The sequence below is a fragment of the Astatotilapia calliptera genome, chromosome 11, assembly GCF_900246225.1.
Source record: "Astatotilapia calliptera chromosome 11, fAstCal1.2, whole genome shotgun sequence".
In the NCBI taxonomy this organism is placed as follows: domain Eukaryota; kingdom Metazoa; phylum Chordata; class Actinopteri; order Cichliformes; family Cichlidae; genus Astatotilapia; species Astatotilapia calliptera.
In genome coordinates, this window is record NC_039312.1 from 21,600,594 (window position 1) to 21,619,794 (window position 19,201).

Genomic DNA, 19,201 nt, shown 5'->3' on the forward strand with positions numbered 1-19,201 from the left:
TCCTGTATTTTCTCCCTTTTCTCCTTCATTACTGCTAAATGACTTCTTTTCTTGTATCAGTTAGTTCTTCTTGGCTTTGTTTTACTCTATTCTGCTTTGTTTGATGTTTACCTCTGAATAAATCAGACTTTTTTCTCCTCTATCTCTTCTGTTCTTTATTCTGCTTCTCCTCACTCCCTGGGTTTCTGGTTTTTCTTCTGTGGCAACGCAACATTACATCGACAAGGCTATAGAAAAAAAAACCCCAAACAAACCCTTCTTTTATTTTCTTTGTGTGATTTCACTGCTTACTGTTTAGTTGCATCATTCTCATATTTTTCCCTCCTCCTTCTAACACTCAGTGCCAGTATTCATGCTCTACATGTATGAAAACCATCCTGGGCCTGTTTTCTATTTTCTGCACATTCTAAACTTCCAGATTATTGGCCTTTGTTTCATTTCCTTTGTAAGTTTCACCTCATGTGATAGATCAGCAATGCATTTTAATCTTTTCTTATTAAGTCTTATAAGTGTTTTATGCAACAACTTCTTTACTCCACGTTTGTTTCCTCGTGTGAATTTCTTCTGTACCGTTTCGCTGCTCTGCTTCTGCCTTTTTTCTTCTTAGTATTTCTTTTAGCGTTTAGTCTTTTTCGTTTGCCAGCTTTCTTGCTATTTTTAAACTGAACTGTCCTTTGCCATTATATGCCTTTTGCTGTTTGCATGACAAAATGATTTTTTTTCCTGCTGCACTTTCTACATCTTTAACCTTCCACACTAACTTTTTTCCAGCTGCTCTCAAGGATTTTTAATCTGCGTTGGTTAAAGTAAAAACTATCACCATATGAATGAACATTAAACCATCGTGCTTCGTCTGCTAGCTGATCTGCTTTATCACAGATGCCATCATTCAACATCTTCATAATAAACTGTTTGCAAGCAACTCTGTGCTCCACTGAACTGCTAGATTTCAATCAACTCCAGCAAAAACAAAAGACAGTATGTGCTCTCTGTACTTTTTTTTTTTTTTTATTAGACGTCTTTCCAAAAGATATGTACACAATATTTACAAAATGGCAGTTTATCCTATCAGATCTATGTAGCCATGGGAATGAGGGATAGGGAGGGCACATTACAGATAGACCTTCAGCTTCAGTTGTTAAAGTGCTGCAACACAAACTATTAAAAGCACTGCAGACAGGATACAATACTTACTAGTGAGAGTTGCACACGGCAGTCACAAACATACCCAACATAAGAGGAAAAAAAAGGGTAAGAATGACAAAAGAGAAATACTGGTTAGAGAGTCAGGGGAGAGGAGAGAGGTTGAAACATCATGCAGGGAGGAGTGAAGAAGAGAAAGTGAGAAGATTCTACAAAAAACTAGTTAAAAAAAAAAAAAAAAAAAAAAAAAAGAAAAGAAATGAACAAAGGTGGAGGGAAAGAGGGAGATGGGAGTTCTTCAAGGGTCAAAAAAGCAGTTACAAAGACTGATGGAGGTATACACCAACATAGGAGCAAAATACACAAAAATTGGGAGGGGTGGGGTATTAAATGAAAATGTGTACATTAGTTATCTGGATGATTTTTCTATGTAAAGACAAACATCCTGGGCTGTTTCAGTGCTGAAAATCTGAGACATCAGATGTATAGAATACAAGCCTGCATTAAATTAAAAAAAAAAAAAATTCTTACATCATTTCAGAAGAGTCACTGCTTAGCATGTGAACACAAACCTATAAACTTTATACTTGAAAAAAAAAAGAAAAGGTGTTGGTGAGTTTTAGGTCACTATGTTCTGCATGTCCAGACATATTTTATTCAATGCCAATTCAACTCTCAAGCAGCCTGCCAGTATAACAAACAAAAGCTAAAACATTTCTAATCAGTGGAGAGAAAAAAAAATCCAACCTAACTAAATATGAAAAGTCTTATCAGCAAACAACTATGCAAATGCATCTGGACACGCAGAACCCCACAGCACAAGGAAAACACGACTCGAGAGCTTTGTTTTTAAAAACTAGAACAGGTACGATGTTGCACACAAAACCATTTTAAATAAGGGCTAGCAGCAAATCCCATTAGCAGCATTTCAACATTTTCAACTTTTCATTATGCGATGCTCCCCTGTGTTTTATGAGCTGTATGGCTTCAACTCAGGCGGGTCAAACCGAGACAGTGCTCACAATTCACTCTCTCCGGCAGGCATCTGGAGGAGTTTCGCCCACTTATCCCTCCGTGTGCTCCTGCAATGCAGCAGCCTTGCAAGCTGAAGGACGAGAAGTCTGGCGGCATGTGGGAGGAGGGTTTAAGGAGTGAGGGGAGGGGGGGCAGTAAGGAGGATAGGGGAGTAAGGTAAATGAAGGGAGGGGGGGGGGGGGAAAGAAAGGAAACATGTTGAGATCTTTGTCATTACAAAACATATGCTGAAATCAAAGGTCAACAACGAACAAATCTAAAATATATATATGATCCAGGGTCACACGTGATTCATCGACATGATTGGTCAGGAGGCAAGGTTTTAGCCACATTGGTCTGATTTGTCACTGAATATATACGAAACCAGCAGGAACCAATCAGAGAGCACAAAACAGGAAAATGTGGCACAAAACCTAAAGGGAAAAATTTCAACAACTTATTTTTCCTTCTTTTTTGGACCAATGGAGTCTGAGCATCGAGCCAAAATTGGATTTGACAACCTGTGCAACTGTGTTCAGGCTGCACTCGGAAACAGCGCTAACTGACATTTCTCCGATATAGCCACACTGAGATCACTGCATACAATCAAATTCTACTTTTTTTTTTTTTTTAACATATTCACAAATTTGTTCAATAGTTGTATGAACAAAGAAAAAACAAACAAAAAACATTCACACTTACCCATGTGTGAACAAAAAACAAAAACAAAAACAAAAAACCTACACGGTGTACTAAAAAGAAATCACATCAATTATCATACAGTATTTACAAAGTATACTCTGTTAATAAGTAAACGTGGAGGTTTTACATTAAGCCTGAATCCATTCCTGTTCTTATCAATCAAAACAGGATTAAATACTCAATGTCAGACTCAATGTTCCTACAGCGGTTAATACTGATATTAATTTAGAAGAAAAAAAAAAAAGAAAAGAAAAAAAAAAAAGGAGGAACAATGTTGACCACCTACACGTTTTCAGCACAACTCAATTAGGACCAGATGCTTTGCTGGTGAAAAGCAACACATGGATTATTTTCCTCACACTTAGGAGCTGATCAATCGCCATTTTCAGCGTAACTGAATTTCCCCACTCATTGTCTAAAGGGTTGTTAATATACCATCAATATTACTAAACTGGGTCCTAAAAAGCACAAAGTACAGAGAATCAACTCCACGGCCACTTAAGAGAGCTTGTTTTTATCTTGTTTTGTTTTTTTAAATACTAAACTGAGGCTCCCATTTCAAACCTTTTGTTAAAAATTTCATATCTTCTGGGGAAAAAAATGGACATAAAAGCACTTGTCTGGACTCAAACTACTTCTTTATTTCACTGCTGTCTGTACCACTTTAAATTCATGTTTTGATTGCAATACTCAGAGACAGCAGCTTCCATCTGTGTAGTAAAAATTCTGGGATTTTAGGATATTGTTTAATTTTTTAATGACACGTGGACTGTCCAAAAATCATTACGAAGTATATAATTTAAAAAATAAAATTCTGATTCCACCGCCATAATTTTTTTTCCTTTTGCACAAGAGAATGCCAAATACTGATAAGTGATAAACCCACAAGATGTAAAACAAGTTGGGAAAAAACAAAAAAACAAACAAAAACTTGAGGCAACATCTCTGTTGTGCGGTCATCCACCTCCTTCCAGAAGAGTCCCTTTCTCTTACCAGCCTTGCGTGTAGTATACAAACCACTTTTTAAGCCTTCCTGAAGAAGCTGCAGGTCTTCCTTTGATGCTCCACCTCAAAAAAAAACAAAACCCCCAACTAACTTTCAGCTACATCCAAGGTGTCAGCTGTGACGTCACCATTATTTTCTGAGGAACAGCTGGTGAGGATACAGAGGTGCACTGCTGCATTTGACAGGGTGAGCTGGACACCAGGTGCTGGTAGGAACTTCTACCTGAGGGTGATGGAAGCAGAACTGCACTCTGCCTGGGGCTACTCTGGAACATGAAGCTCAGCTTCCAGGTCATGGAACTTGATCTTGATGAGGAACACTTATCCGTTACAAAGTCAATGCGTATCCGAGACTTGTTTAAGTGCTGATCGACCAATTCATAAACATGAGCAGTGGATGAATAATACTAAATCAGGAACGGGACTTTAGACTTCAGTTTCTTTCACAGACCTTGTAGAGACAAATGGGAGGAACAGCCAGCTGTAGATTTGAGGAGGAAACTAGATGCGGGAAGGGCATACAAACCACCTCTTCTTTCAGGTAAATTGCTGGCATCTCTGAGTCTGTAAGAATAAAGCTAGACTTGACTTGATTTTGCAGGTCTGACTTCAGACAGTGAAGAGCTGGATGCATGACTTGAAAAGCCGTTTCCCTTTTGGTAAAAGTTGAATCTTCTGGTCTTTGAGCTGCTGACTTGGGAAGGAAAAGACATAACAACACTGTTAGCGTTGAAATCTGAAGGTGGTAACGGAACAGGAACCGTGATCTGGTTCTGTGACTTCTCAGTCACTAAGACTACTTGATCTCAGGTCTAATCTGTTCCCTCACTTATGTGGCATCATAAATGTAATGAGATGGGCTAAACTTAGAATATGTGAGTGACAGTATGTGCAGTTCTGTGAATTTTCAGAACAGTTCTTAGTGTCAGAAAAACAGATCTGCATTTTTTGGCCTGACAGAGTAATACACTAGCCAGCATCTTTCTATATGGGTGTTAGTCTGCCACTGCTCTTATCTGAACTCGCTGTGGTATCTGAAGTGCAGTGCATTGAATATGTAAGGATCCATGATGGTCCCTTAGCCACTCCTTTCACTGTGCTACCCTTCCACCCCTCTCAGGAGGCAGCCAAAGAGGCTGTGCTGGTTTTGCAGTCTATTTTTTGGGGATCAGAAGGCGTGAATGTGACTCCTAGCCCGGTTAAAAAGGCCATACAGGAGTCTAAACAAGAGAAGGCTAAGGTGGACTGCACATACTGCACTGGCAAGTCGGGTCTGAACCTGTGGACAGAGAAAATAGGCAAACGGGTCAGGAAACTGGTCAGCAATGAAGCAGCTAAAATTTACAATTAGCATGTTACTGGAGCATAACTTACGTTTTGACCATGGCCCTAAGTGCTGCCTTTCTTTCACGCTCTACAAACTTGTCAATGAGATATGAAGCCATACGCGGGGCTTCCAGGTAGAGCTTAAAGAACCGGTGATAGTTTCCTAATGCCCAAGCTGCACGAAGTGAGAGGGCATGAGCCACACAATCATCTGCCCGTAGTGCTGGGGTCAAATACACCAACTCAGTGGTTAGATCTGCAGGGGGAAGATGAATAAATGGCCAGTGTCAGAAACTGAGACAGAGAAACTTGTAAATATAGTTAAAACAAAACAACAACAAAAAAAAAATCCCACAATGTTCAGTGCAGTGGTGAAGACTTCCAAAAAGATCTGAGCATACCTCCAGAGTTTTTAGTAAAGATGTAATACAGCAATCTATATGCTGTAAATTCTCCAATGTTCTCTGAGGGATTGTCCTTATACAGGGCCTTCAGCTGGGTCTGGCACTGGTTGAACTCTTCATGGTCTCCCTAAAATAAATAAATAAACAAACAGATAAGCATTCAACCAGTTTAAAACAAAAACACTTTATTACTTTTAAGTAGTCTGTAATTACTGAGGAACAACAGATTCACCTTTTCTAGAGCTATCCGTGCATGACACTCGTACACTTCCACTGTGAATTCAGTACGAATTCCTTGAACCTAGGTGCAGGTAAGAGGAATAAAATCAATGAATGAACGAATAAAATAACAAAGACATCAATTAACTTTGAAAAAATAAATAGCATTTCAGGACAACCAACCGTTAGGTCCTGTCGTATGGACTTCATCTGCTCACAGGCATATGTATAGTCCTGGTTTGTTTTCCAGTGGGCTTTCACAGCCTGCAAAGATTTTCTCAGCACCTAGAATGACAGTTAAACCATTTAAAGCCTGAATCTTGATGCCCTGTGATGCAGGGATTTAGGAGTATGTACATGTAGTGCACAGATTCAGTTCCCCTTCCTCTGTCCTTGGGAGATTTTCCTTCAATATTGTAAGAAAAAAAATCCTTATTCAAGAATATATTTCAAAAGAATTCCTTGTTCTCTTGACAAAATGATTTTATAATGCAAGTGGACATTGTATCTGAATTTAAAAGCAAAATGCACAAGTAGAATGAGATTTAAAAAAAAACCTTGACACTTACATGCACTGGGCGCACAGTGGAGGGGTCAGGGGCACAGGTGAGCCTCAGGTAGTGCTTGGTGATGTCCTGACATGTTCCCACAATGGGGCAGTCCTCCCAACTAAGGCCCTCTTGTGTTCCATCAGGCAGGTCCAGGGCATTGATGGAGAGAACCAGAGGCTCTGAGCGAAGCTGTTTTTGGAAACGGGCTGCTCGGCTCTGCTTCTTAGCTTCTCTGTTGGGATCGTGGAAATCCAAACCAGCACTGCCACCTTTCCTCTTCTTTCCAACAGCTGAATCCTCCATGTTTCTGGGGAAAAGGTGGTATACTAACTATCAGCACCATAAAGCAACTTAAAAAGACAAAACAAAAATGTTTTCTTTCTGCTAAACAACGATACAAGACTTTATAAATTTACCGTCTTCCTCTTCCTTTTCCACCTCTTCCTCGTCCTCTCTCACCACCTCCACGCCCTCTATCCCGATCATTGCCACGACCACGCCCTCCTTTCTGACCTCGCCTTGAAAGCTGAGGTCGGAGGTCACTGCAGATGCTGCTATCTGACTGCGAGTCAGAATCACTGGCAGGAAACAAACAGGAGAACATTTGAGCTGGGAGCATGCAGGAAAACTACAATAACCAAAGAGAGGAGGAGAAATGGTTCCATACCTGCGTCTGTGCCTTTGGTTGCTGCGGTCCCTGTGCCGGCTGTGCGAAGGTGATGGTGAGCGGGAGGAGGAATTGGATGAACTAGAAGTTGGACTCCTTTGAGAAAAGATATTCCTGTAGTTGCCCAATCTGTGTCCAATACCTCTGCCTCTTGAAGCTCCAGCCACTGTGCTTCCACCACAGCCAACTGAGGTATCGGTTGTCCTCTGAGGTGCAATGCTTTCCCAACGAGACTGCTTAACCTTTAACCTATAAAAGGAGAAGAGAAAGATGAATACAGTTTGAATGCAAAACAAAAAACAAAAGCAGAACTCCAATGCCTAAAGTAGTTACAACCACAACCTACTACTGAACTCACTCTGGCAGTGGCTCACGGGTCCAATCAATGGTGTAAGCAGAGCCATCTTTTAAGCGGTCCTGTAGAACTTCTTTCAGCACCTTCTCCGTACGATCTTTGTCTTCCTCTGTCTCACAAGCTGTGAAACAACGCTGCACATATTCCTTCATGGCTTGCGGCCAGTCCTGCGGTCTGGAGGAGAAGCATTTACATTTAAAGTCATCAAGTCATTCCCACATCAAGAATTACTGTAGACAGAGCAGTTTTCTCACCGTGCCTGAGGACCTCCAGGTGCAGCACTGGCAGTAGCAGGAGATGAAGGTGCTGGATTCAACCCCGGGGGCTGTTCGCCTGGAGGGAAAGCCTGATTGGAAACTGGGGATACCTGATAGGTCCTCTTGGGAATATTGAACTTCACAGAAGTTGTGCCAGGTGCCTCTACAAGATGTAAAAATCATAGAATTGTAACTGAAACTCACTCTCATAATAGCAATAGCAACTTATTCCTTTACATATTTTTGAATTTGGATGAACACTGCTAGACTGATCACCACAAACACTTAGTCTCCTACTCTATTTCTGCATTTAATGGCCTAACAAGTTTTTAACTTGTTTGAATATGGTGCATCTACACACTGCACTTGAATACAATGAAAAGAGGGGGATAGAATGAAAACAAAAGCAGCAACACATCCATTAAACTCTGTAATAAATCAATAAAGTTAACATTAGGAATGTAAGCTTCCCAGCAAGACAATAAACCTTACGTTTCATGCGGTGCCAGAGTTGCTGTCCTTGCTTCTGGTTTTTGTTCTTGTTGGCTTCTCCTCTGCCCAGTCCAGCTGCATACTGAGCAGGCTGTTGTTGCTGCTGGGAATTATTCTGAGATGCCTGATAGGCATTCTGAGCCTGGAAGTTTTGTCCATAGTTAGGCCTTCCCTGTGAATGATTGTAGACTTGCATCTGGTTGGGGTCTCCAGGTGGGTATGTCATACTGTTGTTGGTATTGTAAGAAGTTTGTGATGGGGGAGGGGGGTACTGGGAGTTGGGTGGTGGGGGAATGGGAGGGGGTGGTGGAGGAGGGGGGTTTTCTGAGGTGGTTGGGCTCTGGGGTGGTTGAGGAGTAGCAGGGGGAGGTGGTTGAGGTTGAGTTGGGGAGGTGTAGCTGGGGGACTGATCTTCCATTCCAGGCACTGGGGGAGGCTGTAAAAAGACAGAAAAACCTGTTTCAGCACTACAACAAAAATGAAACTTTGCAAGCATAAGCAAGCTACACATGTATCTGGAGAATAAACGCAATACTTCAAAAAAAACCATATAATGGTGTAAGCAGAGCCATCTGCAACCATGTAACACTACTACAGCTTCAGTGGTGCCTGAATATGTGCTTATTTTTCAGGTTTCTTAATCCCAGATAAGTATCATGAATCATATTAATCATTTCTACATATAAATATTCTGCTTTACTAAGAAAATGTAGATTTTGTACCTGTCCATTAGACGTAGGAGTTCCTGGGTAAGGCCCTGGGGGTACACCATACTGATTTGGAGGATAGGCACCACCATACTGGAAATTCAGAAAAGGACATTTTATAATATTTCTCACTTTAAATTCAGTTTTTGTAAAAAGTGTAACTGTACAAAACTTCTCCAAATGAAAGCAGCAGTGCTCATATCTTTACTTACTGGCCCCATGGGGTAGTAGTAGTTATAAGAGTATGTATATCCAGGATAGTGTTGCTGAGTTTGCTGGTACCACGGATAGTACTGCTGCTGCTGCATAGCAGCAGAGTCAGTTGCTGCTGGTTGGAATTGGCCAGCCTGAAATAACAGACAAACGTAACATAGCTTCAGTGTTACCACCAGGAACTGAGAAAACATAGTCCAACACAGACAGCAATTATAGTGCAGTGTGAACATAAAACTTCACCTTTGTGAAACCAATAAAACAGTTGATAAGACACTTTAAAAAGGTTAATACCTGGGGTCTGTACTACAAGAAAGCTTCATCATACATAAGACATCTTTATGTTGTCTAGTTTTAATAAGACCATTATTCAAGTAGGATTGTGCTACTGGATGAATACTGTGGCCATTACTGTTTCTAGGGAGCAATATTTTTATTTAATTTTGGGAATTTAACAGCCTGCATCTTTGAGAATTCTTTCTGTAAATAATTAATCCGAAGAGCAATAAAAGAAGGTACTAAAAGGAACTGGCAGCAGGAGTTGAGCCAGCTATGATTTTGTTAGTTGGTGCAGTCAAGCCCCAAGGAAAGCTGTAAAACATCTGCAAATGCAGAAGCCAACAATATATTCTAATATATCATTAACAACACATAAGTCAGACTAGAACTACAATCTAGTATTGCTTATCTCATGTTTTTGCTATGTGTAGAAAGTATTTCTATATATACACACACAACATAAACACAAACTCACAGTTAAATCTGATTAGGTCAGTAAGTAGGAGGTTTCAGTGCTTTAACTGCTGTGAACAATATAATTAGGTCATTATCAGTGATCACCACTGTAACCCTAAAAACCTAGGACATCCTTGCTAGTATTCAAGCTAATCCCCCATTCTTCTTCACAGAATCCCCCCCCCCCCCCTTCAATTGGCACTCTAGACTTACTTTTCAATCATTTTATTTACACAAGGATTGTCCTGCATATGAAGAAAAAAAAACCCCAAAAAACCCCCCAAAAAAAACATGGAAGGTTTTGGCCTCCCCCCAATGGAGGATCAATAGGACTGACAAAAACTAAAATGCTAAAATGGATTTTACTTTACTCATCCTTACATACATTTCTGGTTTTTGAAACAGCCACAAATTACATGATAATAGTCTCAAGTGACAAACTCATGTTAAGTCTGAATGGTACTTGTGGCCATTGACCAATGATCATGAAACTGAACTCACAGCCTATTGTTAGGCACTAGATTTGGTCATTATGCAAATGTGCTGTTTATAAGGTGGGGGAAACCTGCATTCAGCCGAGACTGAGGAAGTCACTTGGATGAGTGACAAAACATTTGTCCTCATGAAAATGCGACAGAATCAACTTTCCGGATTTTCTTTACATGGATGACTGAGCATGCAACAAGATATAAAATAACTATTAAACACTTTGGTTTAACTAAAATAACAGCCTTGTAACTCTTCAAGAGCTGCACTACACTAAAACTGAAAAATAAAATTGTTTTATTAAGTGAAATCAAGTCACAACAACAGTTGCCTCAAGGCAATTTATATTGCAAGGTGAAGACCATAAAATAATGGGTGTATGGTCCAGCTGCTAGTACATCTTCCTTCGCAGCCTGGTTGAACTCGAACTTGTGATTTTTGTCTAAAGCAATAAAACAAGTTTGTAGCTTTCAAATTCACAAGAAAAAATATCCTTGCATATTTTGCAAATATTAAGCTTGTTGGAGGATGTTCAAGTGGCTCGCTTTGTAGGTGCTAGATCACTGGAGGCTGTCATGCAGCTCAGGCTCTCAAGACGTGCCTGGAGCTTGTCTCACTGATGTTCACTAGGGAATATAACTGCATGAGATTGCTAAGGCAATATCAGAATATGAATATTCTAATATTTTTGTATCATACAGAAATTTATATAGCTATAATGGAGACTATATGATATGGTACAGGTATATTCAGGTGTAACAAACAGACTGCACAAAAAGACAAACCTCTGCAGCGGTCCTGTTAGGTTGTGTAGTCTTAGCAGAGGTCTGACTCTTGCTGATGGATGCTAATGCTTGTCTTGCCTTCTCCCATTCAGGATTTTCATGGACTTGGCCGTCTGCAGCAGCACCATAGGACCTGCCATCAACAAAAGGTCAAGTATCAAGTCTATTCTAGTGATCAGAACACATGATCAAACCCATTTAATCAGCAGAAAAACAGAAGTAAGCCCAATTACCGTCTGCAATAAGATTTATATTCGTTTAGACAACTGCTCGCTTCAGAAAATAGATTGAAGGCCTACTTGACGATTACTATTGTGCTCAAAATGTTATTACCCGTTTACACAACAAGTCTACCCTCCCTCTGTTAACACCGGATATCTATCAGCTAATTAGATCATCTCAAGCAGATGATTAAATCATTACGTTTAAAGCAACAGCTAACAGCCAAAACAGCTGATGAATTAAGGCCTACCCTAAAACTGCAACTGTCGCTTGCTAACATCAACGTACAACATTAGAGTGAGGTGCAACAAACCCTGGCGTTCAATCAAAAATATTACATGTTCACAAATAATGTATAAAAAAACAAGCAGCTTAACAAATCACCTTTCTGCTAACTACTCCAACGGCCTGCTAGTACTTGCCAACACCCTGGCCTAAGCTAACATCCTTCCCACGAATTTAAGATTAGGGTATAAATACCTATTTCAGTCATACATTAAAGCAAGTTAACCTAAAATCACAATCTGTTCAAAGAGTGTTGCCTACCAGTTAGTTGTAGGGGCTGCTTGTGTCGTGTTGGCCGCCATTTCGCTATGTTTAGCGTTAGAAAGCTAACGCAGGGAAAGTTGTCTGCCAGCTAAGCTAGCAGGTTGGCTAACGGCGTTAGCGTTAGCTTTTCCGCTGTAGAATGTAAACAAGATGAAGTCCGAGGCGAGGGCCAACGGTCCGGTTAGAAGAAGAACAGCCGGTCGACCTCGAACAACACTGCCTAACTAAATATATCACACTTAAATATACTTCTGCAAGATGTCCCAATTAATAAAATAGCATAAATTTCATCTTATTTCGTCCCTCGTTCGTTGACGACCAACTTCATCTGACCGCACAGTGGAGATACAAAATGGCAGCTAGGCGAAACCTGCCAAGTCACGTGACACCTTGCTGTTTTGTTATTGGTTGAATTTTCCAAGAGTAACGCCTTGCAGTGCTGAGCACACGGAACGTTTTTCTCTATCCTCTATCAACTACACCAATCAAACCTTAAACCGGATTATGGTTAGACTCTCATTTTAATTCTTTACGAAACTGTGAATTTTAGTATCGATCCGCCACCACGTAAATACCAATAACAGATACTTTTAGCCCATAAAGGTAGCTTATGTTGGGACGAGCAGTGTGTCAAATTCTGAATACGTTTTAATAATTCACGTAAGGTAGTTAATGCAGCAAAACATCTATTTCAGCTTTTCATGTATTTTAAAACGGTTTGTTGGGGGGGGGGGGGGGGCTGAAATATAAATGGGCCTATTTTAAAGCACTTTTTATTAACTTCTATTGATTAAATGTATTAGAGGCTATAAATACAATAGATGTAAGCGTCAACACAAGAAGTTGAGACATTTTTCACAGTATCTGTCCATCTCCACTCCACTCCATACACATCAGTCTGTCACCAGAGTCAGTAGGTCTCAGGGGTCCATTACAGTCACTGACTTCAACAATGAGTTATACTTATTCATATAGTTTGGTAATGAAAACATAAACATCCATTTTACCAACTGGATGTTAGTGTGAGCTCAGTATAATTATTCAGTTAACAGTAGTTTAGTCCTTCTGCAACCATCATGCTGAGGGGAAGTACCCCTCGTGTCGCTTTGAAACTATAAATAGGTCATTCATGAGCTTGCACGCAGGTTTTAAAGCATGAGCCTATCGAAAACTGCAAAACAAATGAAATGGAAACCTGTTGAGGACATTGTGGTGACTTCAGTGATCCCACTTTTGCAGAAAAGTCTCTCCTATTTGTCTCTGTAATCTAACAGATATTTCTGCACTACAACTGTGGCAACATTTTTCTGTGAGTGTACTACAGTCAAAGTCGGTTACCCGTCGAGTTCACATGGCCTGCTGCCACCCTGAGTGGGTGAAGTATGTGAGGGTGGTGCAGGGCATGTATGAGGACAGCAGATTACATTTGCTGATTACAACAGGGATCTGCTCCGAGTTATTGTTTGCAGTGGTGATGGTCAAACCTACTGTGATGTGTGGTTTGGAGGTGGTGTCATTAACACAAAGACAGCTGGAGTTGGCAGAGTTAAAGAACAAGCACATCAGAGGGACAGCTCAGGCAAAACTGGACTGGATGTACCGGACAAAGGATGCTGAATACAGAGCTGCCAGGCAGGAGGAAAAGAGGAAGGCCACAGTGAAGACACGTAATGAAGGAGGACATGCAGGGGGTACGTGTGACCGAGGAGGAGGCAGAGGTGGCGACCCCTAAAGGGAGCATCTGAAAGAAGAAGTCATCGCTAATATCAATCAACAATTACTTATACAGAGCCCCCAAATTAATCCTATTATCAGCACCAGTGTCAGTTTTTATTCACGACATTCAACAAGTTTCACCACAGTTGACCATTTCTGGCAATGAGTAATGAGGGCAGCTCTTATTTTAATGAATGATGGGCAACAGTAGCTATTTTTTTTACAGTTCTCATGATCCATTTTTCCCCTTTGACTTCCCGTGAAGCACACACAGCTGCAGGATGTGTGTTTGTGCTAGTGTGAGTACTACTGAGGGGAGGCGAGTCATTTCCTGCCTTAGTCGTTTCCAGAAATCCCCCCACCACTACACACACACACACACACACACACACACACACACACACACACACACACACACACACACACACACACACACACACACACACACACACACACACATTTTTCAGAAATGTTCATTCAAGAGAGTCTTTAGAAGACTCTCTTGAATGAACATTTCTGAAAATCATCATACATGTCAGCATACAATGAAGTCGTGATGTGTGTTAAAGGAGAAATCATGGGGTTAATCTTGGGGGCATGATGCTATCAAACATTAAACTCTGATAAGGAAAGAAAGACATGCTGCTGCGTTGCTTTTATTGTTGACACATTAAGTAAAAAAAACAGAAGTGCTCCTTTTCATCTTAAATGTAAAGTAAAAAGTAGGCCTTCAACGAGTAATCTCATTTTAAGGGTGCAGCTTTTGAAAACAAATACCTCACTTCTCATTTCTCACGGTGAAGGAAAATGTGCCTAAGGCTGAGTGAGCAGCTCGTTGGCTACATCATCACCAAACTATGTTTGGCATTTGTGACGAGAAATCACTCACAATGACTCAGTAACTGGTCCTATTGTATGAATACCTTGCTGTGGTAATGTTTCTGTTTGCTTTTACCCAGGGGAGGAAGTCTGATACTATCCTAAAAAGCATCTCTGCTCTACTCCCATTGTCGGCCCAAAGTCAGGGTTTGTCTGGCCTTTTTTTTTATTTTAAAAAGATGAATCCTGACTTAGTGCACATGTAAATGATGTGGTTAGCTATGTGAAGTAATTATAAGGTGGAAACCCTTCAAAAATATGAGTGTGTCAACCGGCCTGTGTGACTGCATTCCTTTGGAAACATAATTGCAGGTATTCTGTCCACCCTACATCATTCAGCATGACATCAAAATTGTTTGCTGCTTGTGTAGCTCAACTGAGTTAAAACAGTGTGCAAGATGTCAACACAGCACAGAGAAGGTAAAACTGAGGTGCTGTTTGTCTAGGAATTGAAGCATTTTAGCAATCTTGGACACGTTTTTTTTTGATAAAGTTGTACAATTTTTAATTGGTCAACAGAGCACTACAGCAGCATATGTCACACTTACATTGATAAATAAGAGCTTTTAATCTTAAATCAGGGAATATGAAGACAGCTCTGTCTATTAATTGGATTGTGTTGTGTTCATGAGTAATTTCTGATTTCTCTAGAAAGAACTGCCACATTTTTTATTAATCCTCATCTTAAAATGAAGCCAAACAAGTGCACTACTTAGATGATGCTTTGTTTCTCTGCTTATCAAACCCAATTAATCCCAAATAGCTAGGAGAAATGAAATATGGAAACAACAAATAAGAGCTGGAGTCTGGTGAGGTTGAGATGGTTGGGGTTGAGTGGTAAAGGTTGGAAAGTTGGACAGTAGAGAGTAAGATGAGAAAAGACTTAAGATGTGCCCAAAGTTGGGAAAATACTGTGCTATAACAGCCAAAAATAAAACACAATCCATAACCCAAGAACTGAAATCAGTAAATATAGAGCTAAATTAGAAAAAATTCAATATGACGAAAAGAATAATAAGGGGGAAAAAAATAAACTGTTAAAAAATAATAAAGAAATAAATAAAACAAATGACCTTAATCAAATAGAAAAAAGTGAAATAAAACAAAATAAACAAGCTAATAACTAAAGATCTTTTGTATACAGTGTATATAGTCTTATATAGCACAAAACACAATAAATGTAAAAAAAAAATTAAAAAAAGATAAAACGATTATTTCGTTCATATTTTTTATATTATACATTTCTATTTTATTTTAATAGTAAATAAAGCTACAGAAGCAATTTGCTAGCTATTAAAAAGTTAGGTGGTCCTTCAAGTAAAATGAGAAGAAACGAACCCCAATGTGTGGTTAGTGAGCAGGACTCTGTTTTTTTTTTTTTTCTTTAGCAGTATTTACATTTTGGCAACATTCCCTTAAAAAGATCAAACACACGCACACCTCGTGACAGGAGCCATTCGTTACATTTGTAACTAAACTCACTCATTCACAGAAACTCTGAATCAGTTTAACTGTGAACACAAACCGGGCAGCAGACAGGTCACGTTCGTGGGTCTGGTTTATATTTAACACTGTGCGATAGAGTCGTCAGCACTTTGATCCAGCTCGCTCCAATAACTGGCGCGTCACTTCCTCAGCCCGTGCCCATCCCTTTGGAGGAAAAAAAAAGAAAAAGAAAACTCACACAGGCGGACGACGGCGAGAAAAAAGAGCGAGGGAAAAGTTGAGAGGGAAGCGAAAGCGAAAAGCCAGATGAAAAAGCTGGAGAGTGGAGAGGGAGCCAACCAAAGACCAGAGTTCACGCTTTAAAGTAAGTTTTTTTCTAAATACTTTACATGTTTTGGTGGCGCCCACACTCAGTTGATAAGCTGAGTTTTACATTGATCCACACGCTTCTCTGATTGGTTTATCAATAGCCGCATCTCCCATTACCAATACTTCTTAGAGCTGTATATTTATCTAAAGAACATTTACTTTGAATTGTTATTGGAAAACTTTGAGGGTTGGGCTTACAGGCCTGCAGCCCCCTCCCCTGCTAAACCCATAACTGCAGCCAAACGTGGAGACTGGCTTCAGTCAGAGTGTATAACATGTTATAAAGGTGACTCGAGAGATTAACAAATATAATGTGCAGTAATGGCTAGCGCTTATTCCATTAATTAGCCCTTCTTTTTAATTAAATAATGTTATAATGATCTCAGCAGGAGCAGGGTTTAATCTAATGTCCACCGGTTGTTTTTAACTTAGAGATCTACTTTTGTAGAAACTGTTTAACCGTGGTTTTGTCTACAAACACCCCTGAGGGCAGAGAAAAGTATGTGCTAACTTTGCATAGTGTTCTTCAAGTACAAGTCTCAGCATGGCCTTCACAGCTGCACCAGTGCCAAAACGCTCACTGGTTTCCCACAATATTGCACAACATGGTGGATTTTCAGACTGGCCTGTCCTATCACTGGAGCCCTCCATTGTACACGTGCTTTTTTAACTTTTTGTTCATTCACTAGTTGTTGTTCTTTTTGTGTCTTCATTCAGGAAGTGCTGTCATAACAAAACAATTGAATAATTCATCCTTCCTTTTAATTTTTGCCTTCTTCCTTCCTTTACCTGCCTTTCTTCACAGTCATGCCACTCCACAAATCATCCCGGGCCTCTCGCCTGGACCCTACCATGATCTCAGCCCCGCTGGGTGATTTTCGTCACACGATGCACATCGGCAGGGGAGGAGACGCCTTTGGCGATACCTCTTTCCTGTCCACTCTTGGCCCGAGTTCACCCAAACCTGACCCGGCGAGTCCTGGGATTGTTTCTTCTTCCTACCACAGTGATCTTAATGCAGATGCACCAGAAAGCCTGCAGAACAATGAGCTTCGGCACTCTGACTCAGTGTCTTCATTAAACCTGGACCTAGACCTGGACCTGGGTCCATCTATGCTTGGAGATGTACTAGGCGTAATGGATGGTTTGGGGCTCCACTCTAATCAGGAGGTAGTGGAAACAAAGCAGGGGAAAGGGGCTGCGGCGATGTCTGTGAACAGGCAGAGAGAGCTGAATGGGAAGAACTTGGCAGAGCATGACGGAATCCAGGTGGAAGACAGCAGGATACCAGATGTGAACGGGATGAAGCTAAAGGGGTTACGACCAAAGGTGAGATTCAGCGATAAACGGGAGGAGATCATTCGTCAGGCATCGGAAGAGGAAGAAAGTCAAGGGTTTGACTTCCAGGAAGAGGATCAGGATCTGGAAGCATGTAATAGCCCAGTGAGGAGTGAGAGCGAGAAAGGCAAAAGTCCAGCTGATGGAGGTGAAATTGAGTTCACCAATCACAATGCAGATTTGCCGCCCAGTCCTGCCTCGTCACAAAGCTCCGAGTATGAAGGGGTCACCCCATTGGACAGGAGGAGGGTTGGCAGCTGCCATTCAGAGACTGATTCAGAGGAGGAGGAGGAGGTGGATGAAGAAGGACGAGGCTACACATTTGAAGATGAGTTTGATGATGAAATCGGTTTATAGGGGATAAACTACACCAACAAATCTTTGCTGTCAAGTAAATCAAATATACTGTATTTTCCTTATTTCATCATTCCTCCACCAAGGACATACCATGTGTGACCAAAGATGTTGATTTGGCCGTGAACCAGATTACGCAAAAAATACAAAGCTGAATGTTATTAAACTTTGCGGAGAGTTGGAACACGAGCAAAGGACATACCAAATGTGGATCCAGATGACCTCGTTTCAAATTACAGAACAGGATGCTGGCCTTGGTGGAGGACTGCGTTCTCAGAGTACCTTTCTTTTTCGGTAGCTTTTGAATGGGAGGTTTAAATACGATATATCTGACTTCAAACTGGATTTTTCAGAACTTAATGAGACGATGTTGCTCAACTGGAAAAGACATTGTTTTTATCTACCAGGGTAACAGATTTGCAGAAGACTTGATATTTGATCAGAAGAAAAAAAAAAAAATCAGTGAGCCGTTTTGGTAATGAAAGTGAAAAGTTTGCGACACTTTGATTTCTTTTCATTCTTGGACGTTTTTGCTTTAGAAATCAAAGCTCAGCGGAAAGTTTGAAGCTAAATTAAACTGCATCGTTAATTAATTTCTTTTGTCTTTGATGTCTTTAAAGGGAGCTATACACTTACATTATTGTACCCTGTGATATACGAGTGTCTTACTACATATTCATCATATTGCATGTTTATTAAAGTCTTTGAAAAGGTCTTCAAAGGGTTGCGAGAGACGGCGTCTATAAATAATTACTGTGAATGTGTCACATTCCAAATCTTACAACGGCTCAGACCAAATGCGACTTGATATCAAAGTGCAGTTATTAGCACAGCTGTTCCTTTAAGGCCGTGGGGCTGGGTTAACACTAAAATGCAAAGACAATCATGTGATTTTAAATCAGGAGCAGCAGTGGAATTGCTATTTTTTTGCTTTTTTGTTGTTGTTGTGTTACTTCATAATGCTGTAAAAGGGAAATACCATTCAACTCATGCTGAAAATGCTGGTTAACACATTCGTTAGCCTGTGGTTTCACAAAGATTACAGTGAAAAGAATAAAGCGACTTCAAAAAGATAGAAACCAGCCTCGGCTTTTGTTTCAAGGAAAGTTGCTGAAAAGCTAAATGCCTGAGATCCAACTATACCAGGTAGCTGCTGGTGAGAGTGAAATTTCACACACATTAATACTGAAATAAACCTGTTTCATTTTATCATTTTCATAATGATTCCATTTATATTAAAGGTTAGAGATGTTTGACAGGAAACTCA

General features: G+C 40.4%; 2 protein-coding genes across 2 annotated transcripts; one reads left to right on the plus strand and one right to left on the minus strand.

Annotated features, from left to right (window-relative positions):
* Positions 1 to 1,756: 1,756 nt before the first annotated feature.
* On the minus strand, positions 1,757 to 12,206 carry leng8 (leukocyte receptor cluster (LRC) member 8). The gene is made up of 15 exons (XM_026184211.1): positions 11,830 to 12,206; positions 11,062 to 11,194; positions 9,055 to 9,189; positions 8,858 to 8,935; positions 8,136 to 8,571; positions 7,641 to 7,806; positions 7,390 to 7,560; positions 7,032 to 7,280; positions 6,781 to 6,942; positions 6,383 to 6,671; positions 5,997 to 6,098; positions 5,827 to 5,895; positions 5,592 to 5,721; positions 5,239 to 5,446; positions 1,757 to 5,143 (listed from the first exon to the last, which is right to left on the minus strand). The coding sequence occupies exons 1-15, from the start codon at positions 11,868 to 11,870 to the stop codon at positions 4,981 to 4,983; spliced, it is 2,532 nt and encodes an 843-aa protein (XP_026039996.1). The 5' UTR covers positions 11,871 to 12,206; the 3' UTR covers positions 1,757 to 4,980.
* Positions 12,207 to 15,961: 3,755 nt separating this feature from the next.
* On the plus strand, positions 15,962 to 19,007 carry cdc42ep5 (CDC42 effector protein (Rho GTPase binding) 5). Its single transcript, XM_026185262.1, has 2 exons — positions 15,962 to 16,237; positions 17,048 to 19,007. Exon 2 carries the CDS (start codon positions 17,050 to 17,052, stop codon positions 17,935 to 17,937), a length of 888 nt encoding a protein of 295 aa, XP_026041047.1. The 5' UTR covers positions 15,962 to 16,237; positions 17,048 to 17,049; the 3' UTR covers positions 17,938 to 19,007.
* The last annotated feature ends 194 nt before the right edge of the window (positions 19,008 to 19,201 follow it).

Bases quoted from the DNA above. Each gene is read 5' to 3' on its own strand.
- cdc42ep5 (XM_026185262.1), top strand. From the start codon at position 17,050: ATGCCACTCCACAAATCATCCCGGGCCTCTCGCCTGGACCCTACCATG.
- leng8 (XM_026184211.1), bottom strand. From the start codon at position 11,870: ATGGCGGCCAACACGACACAAGCAGCCCCTACAACTAACTG. The intron at 6,099-6,382 runs GTAAGTGTCAAG...CTGTCATTCTAG, and splicing joins CCACTGTGCGCCCAGTGCAT to GTGCTGAGAAAATCTTTGCA. The intron at 5,722-5,826 runs GTGAATCTGTTG...TATTTATTTTAG, and splicing joins CACGGATAGCTCTAGAAAAG to GGAGACCATGAAGAGTTCAA.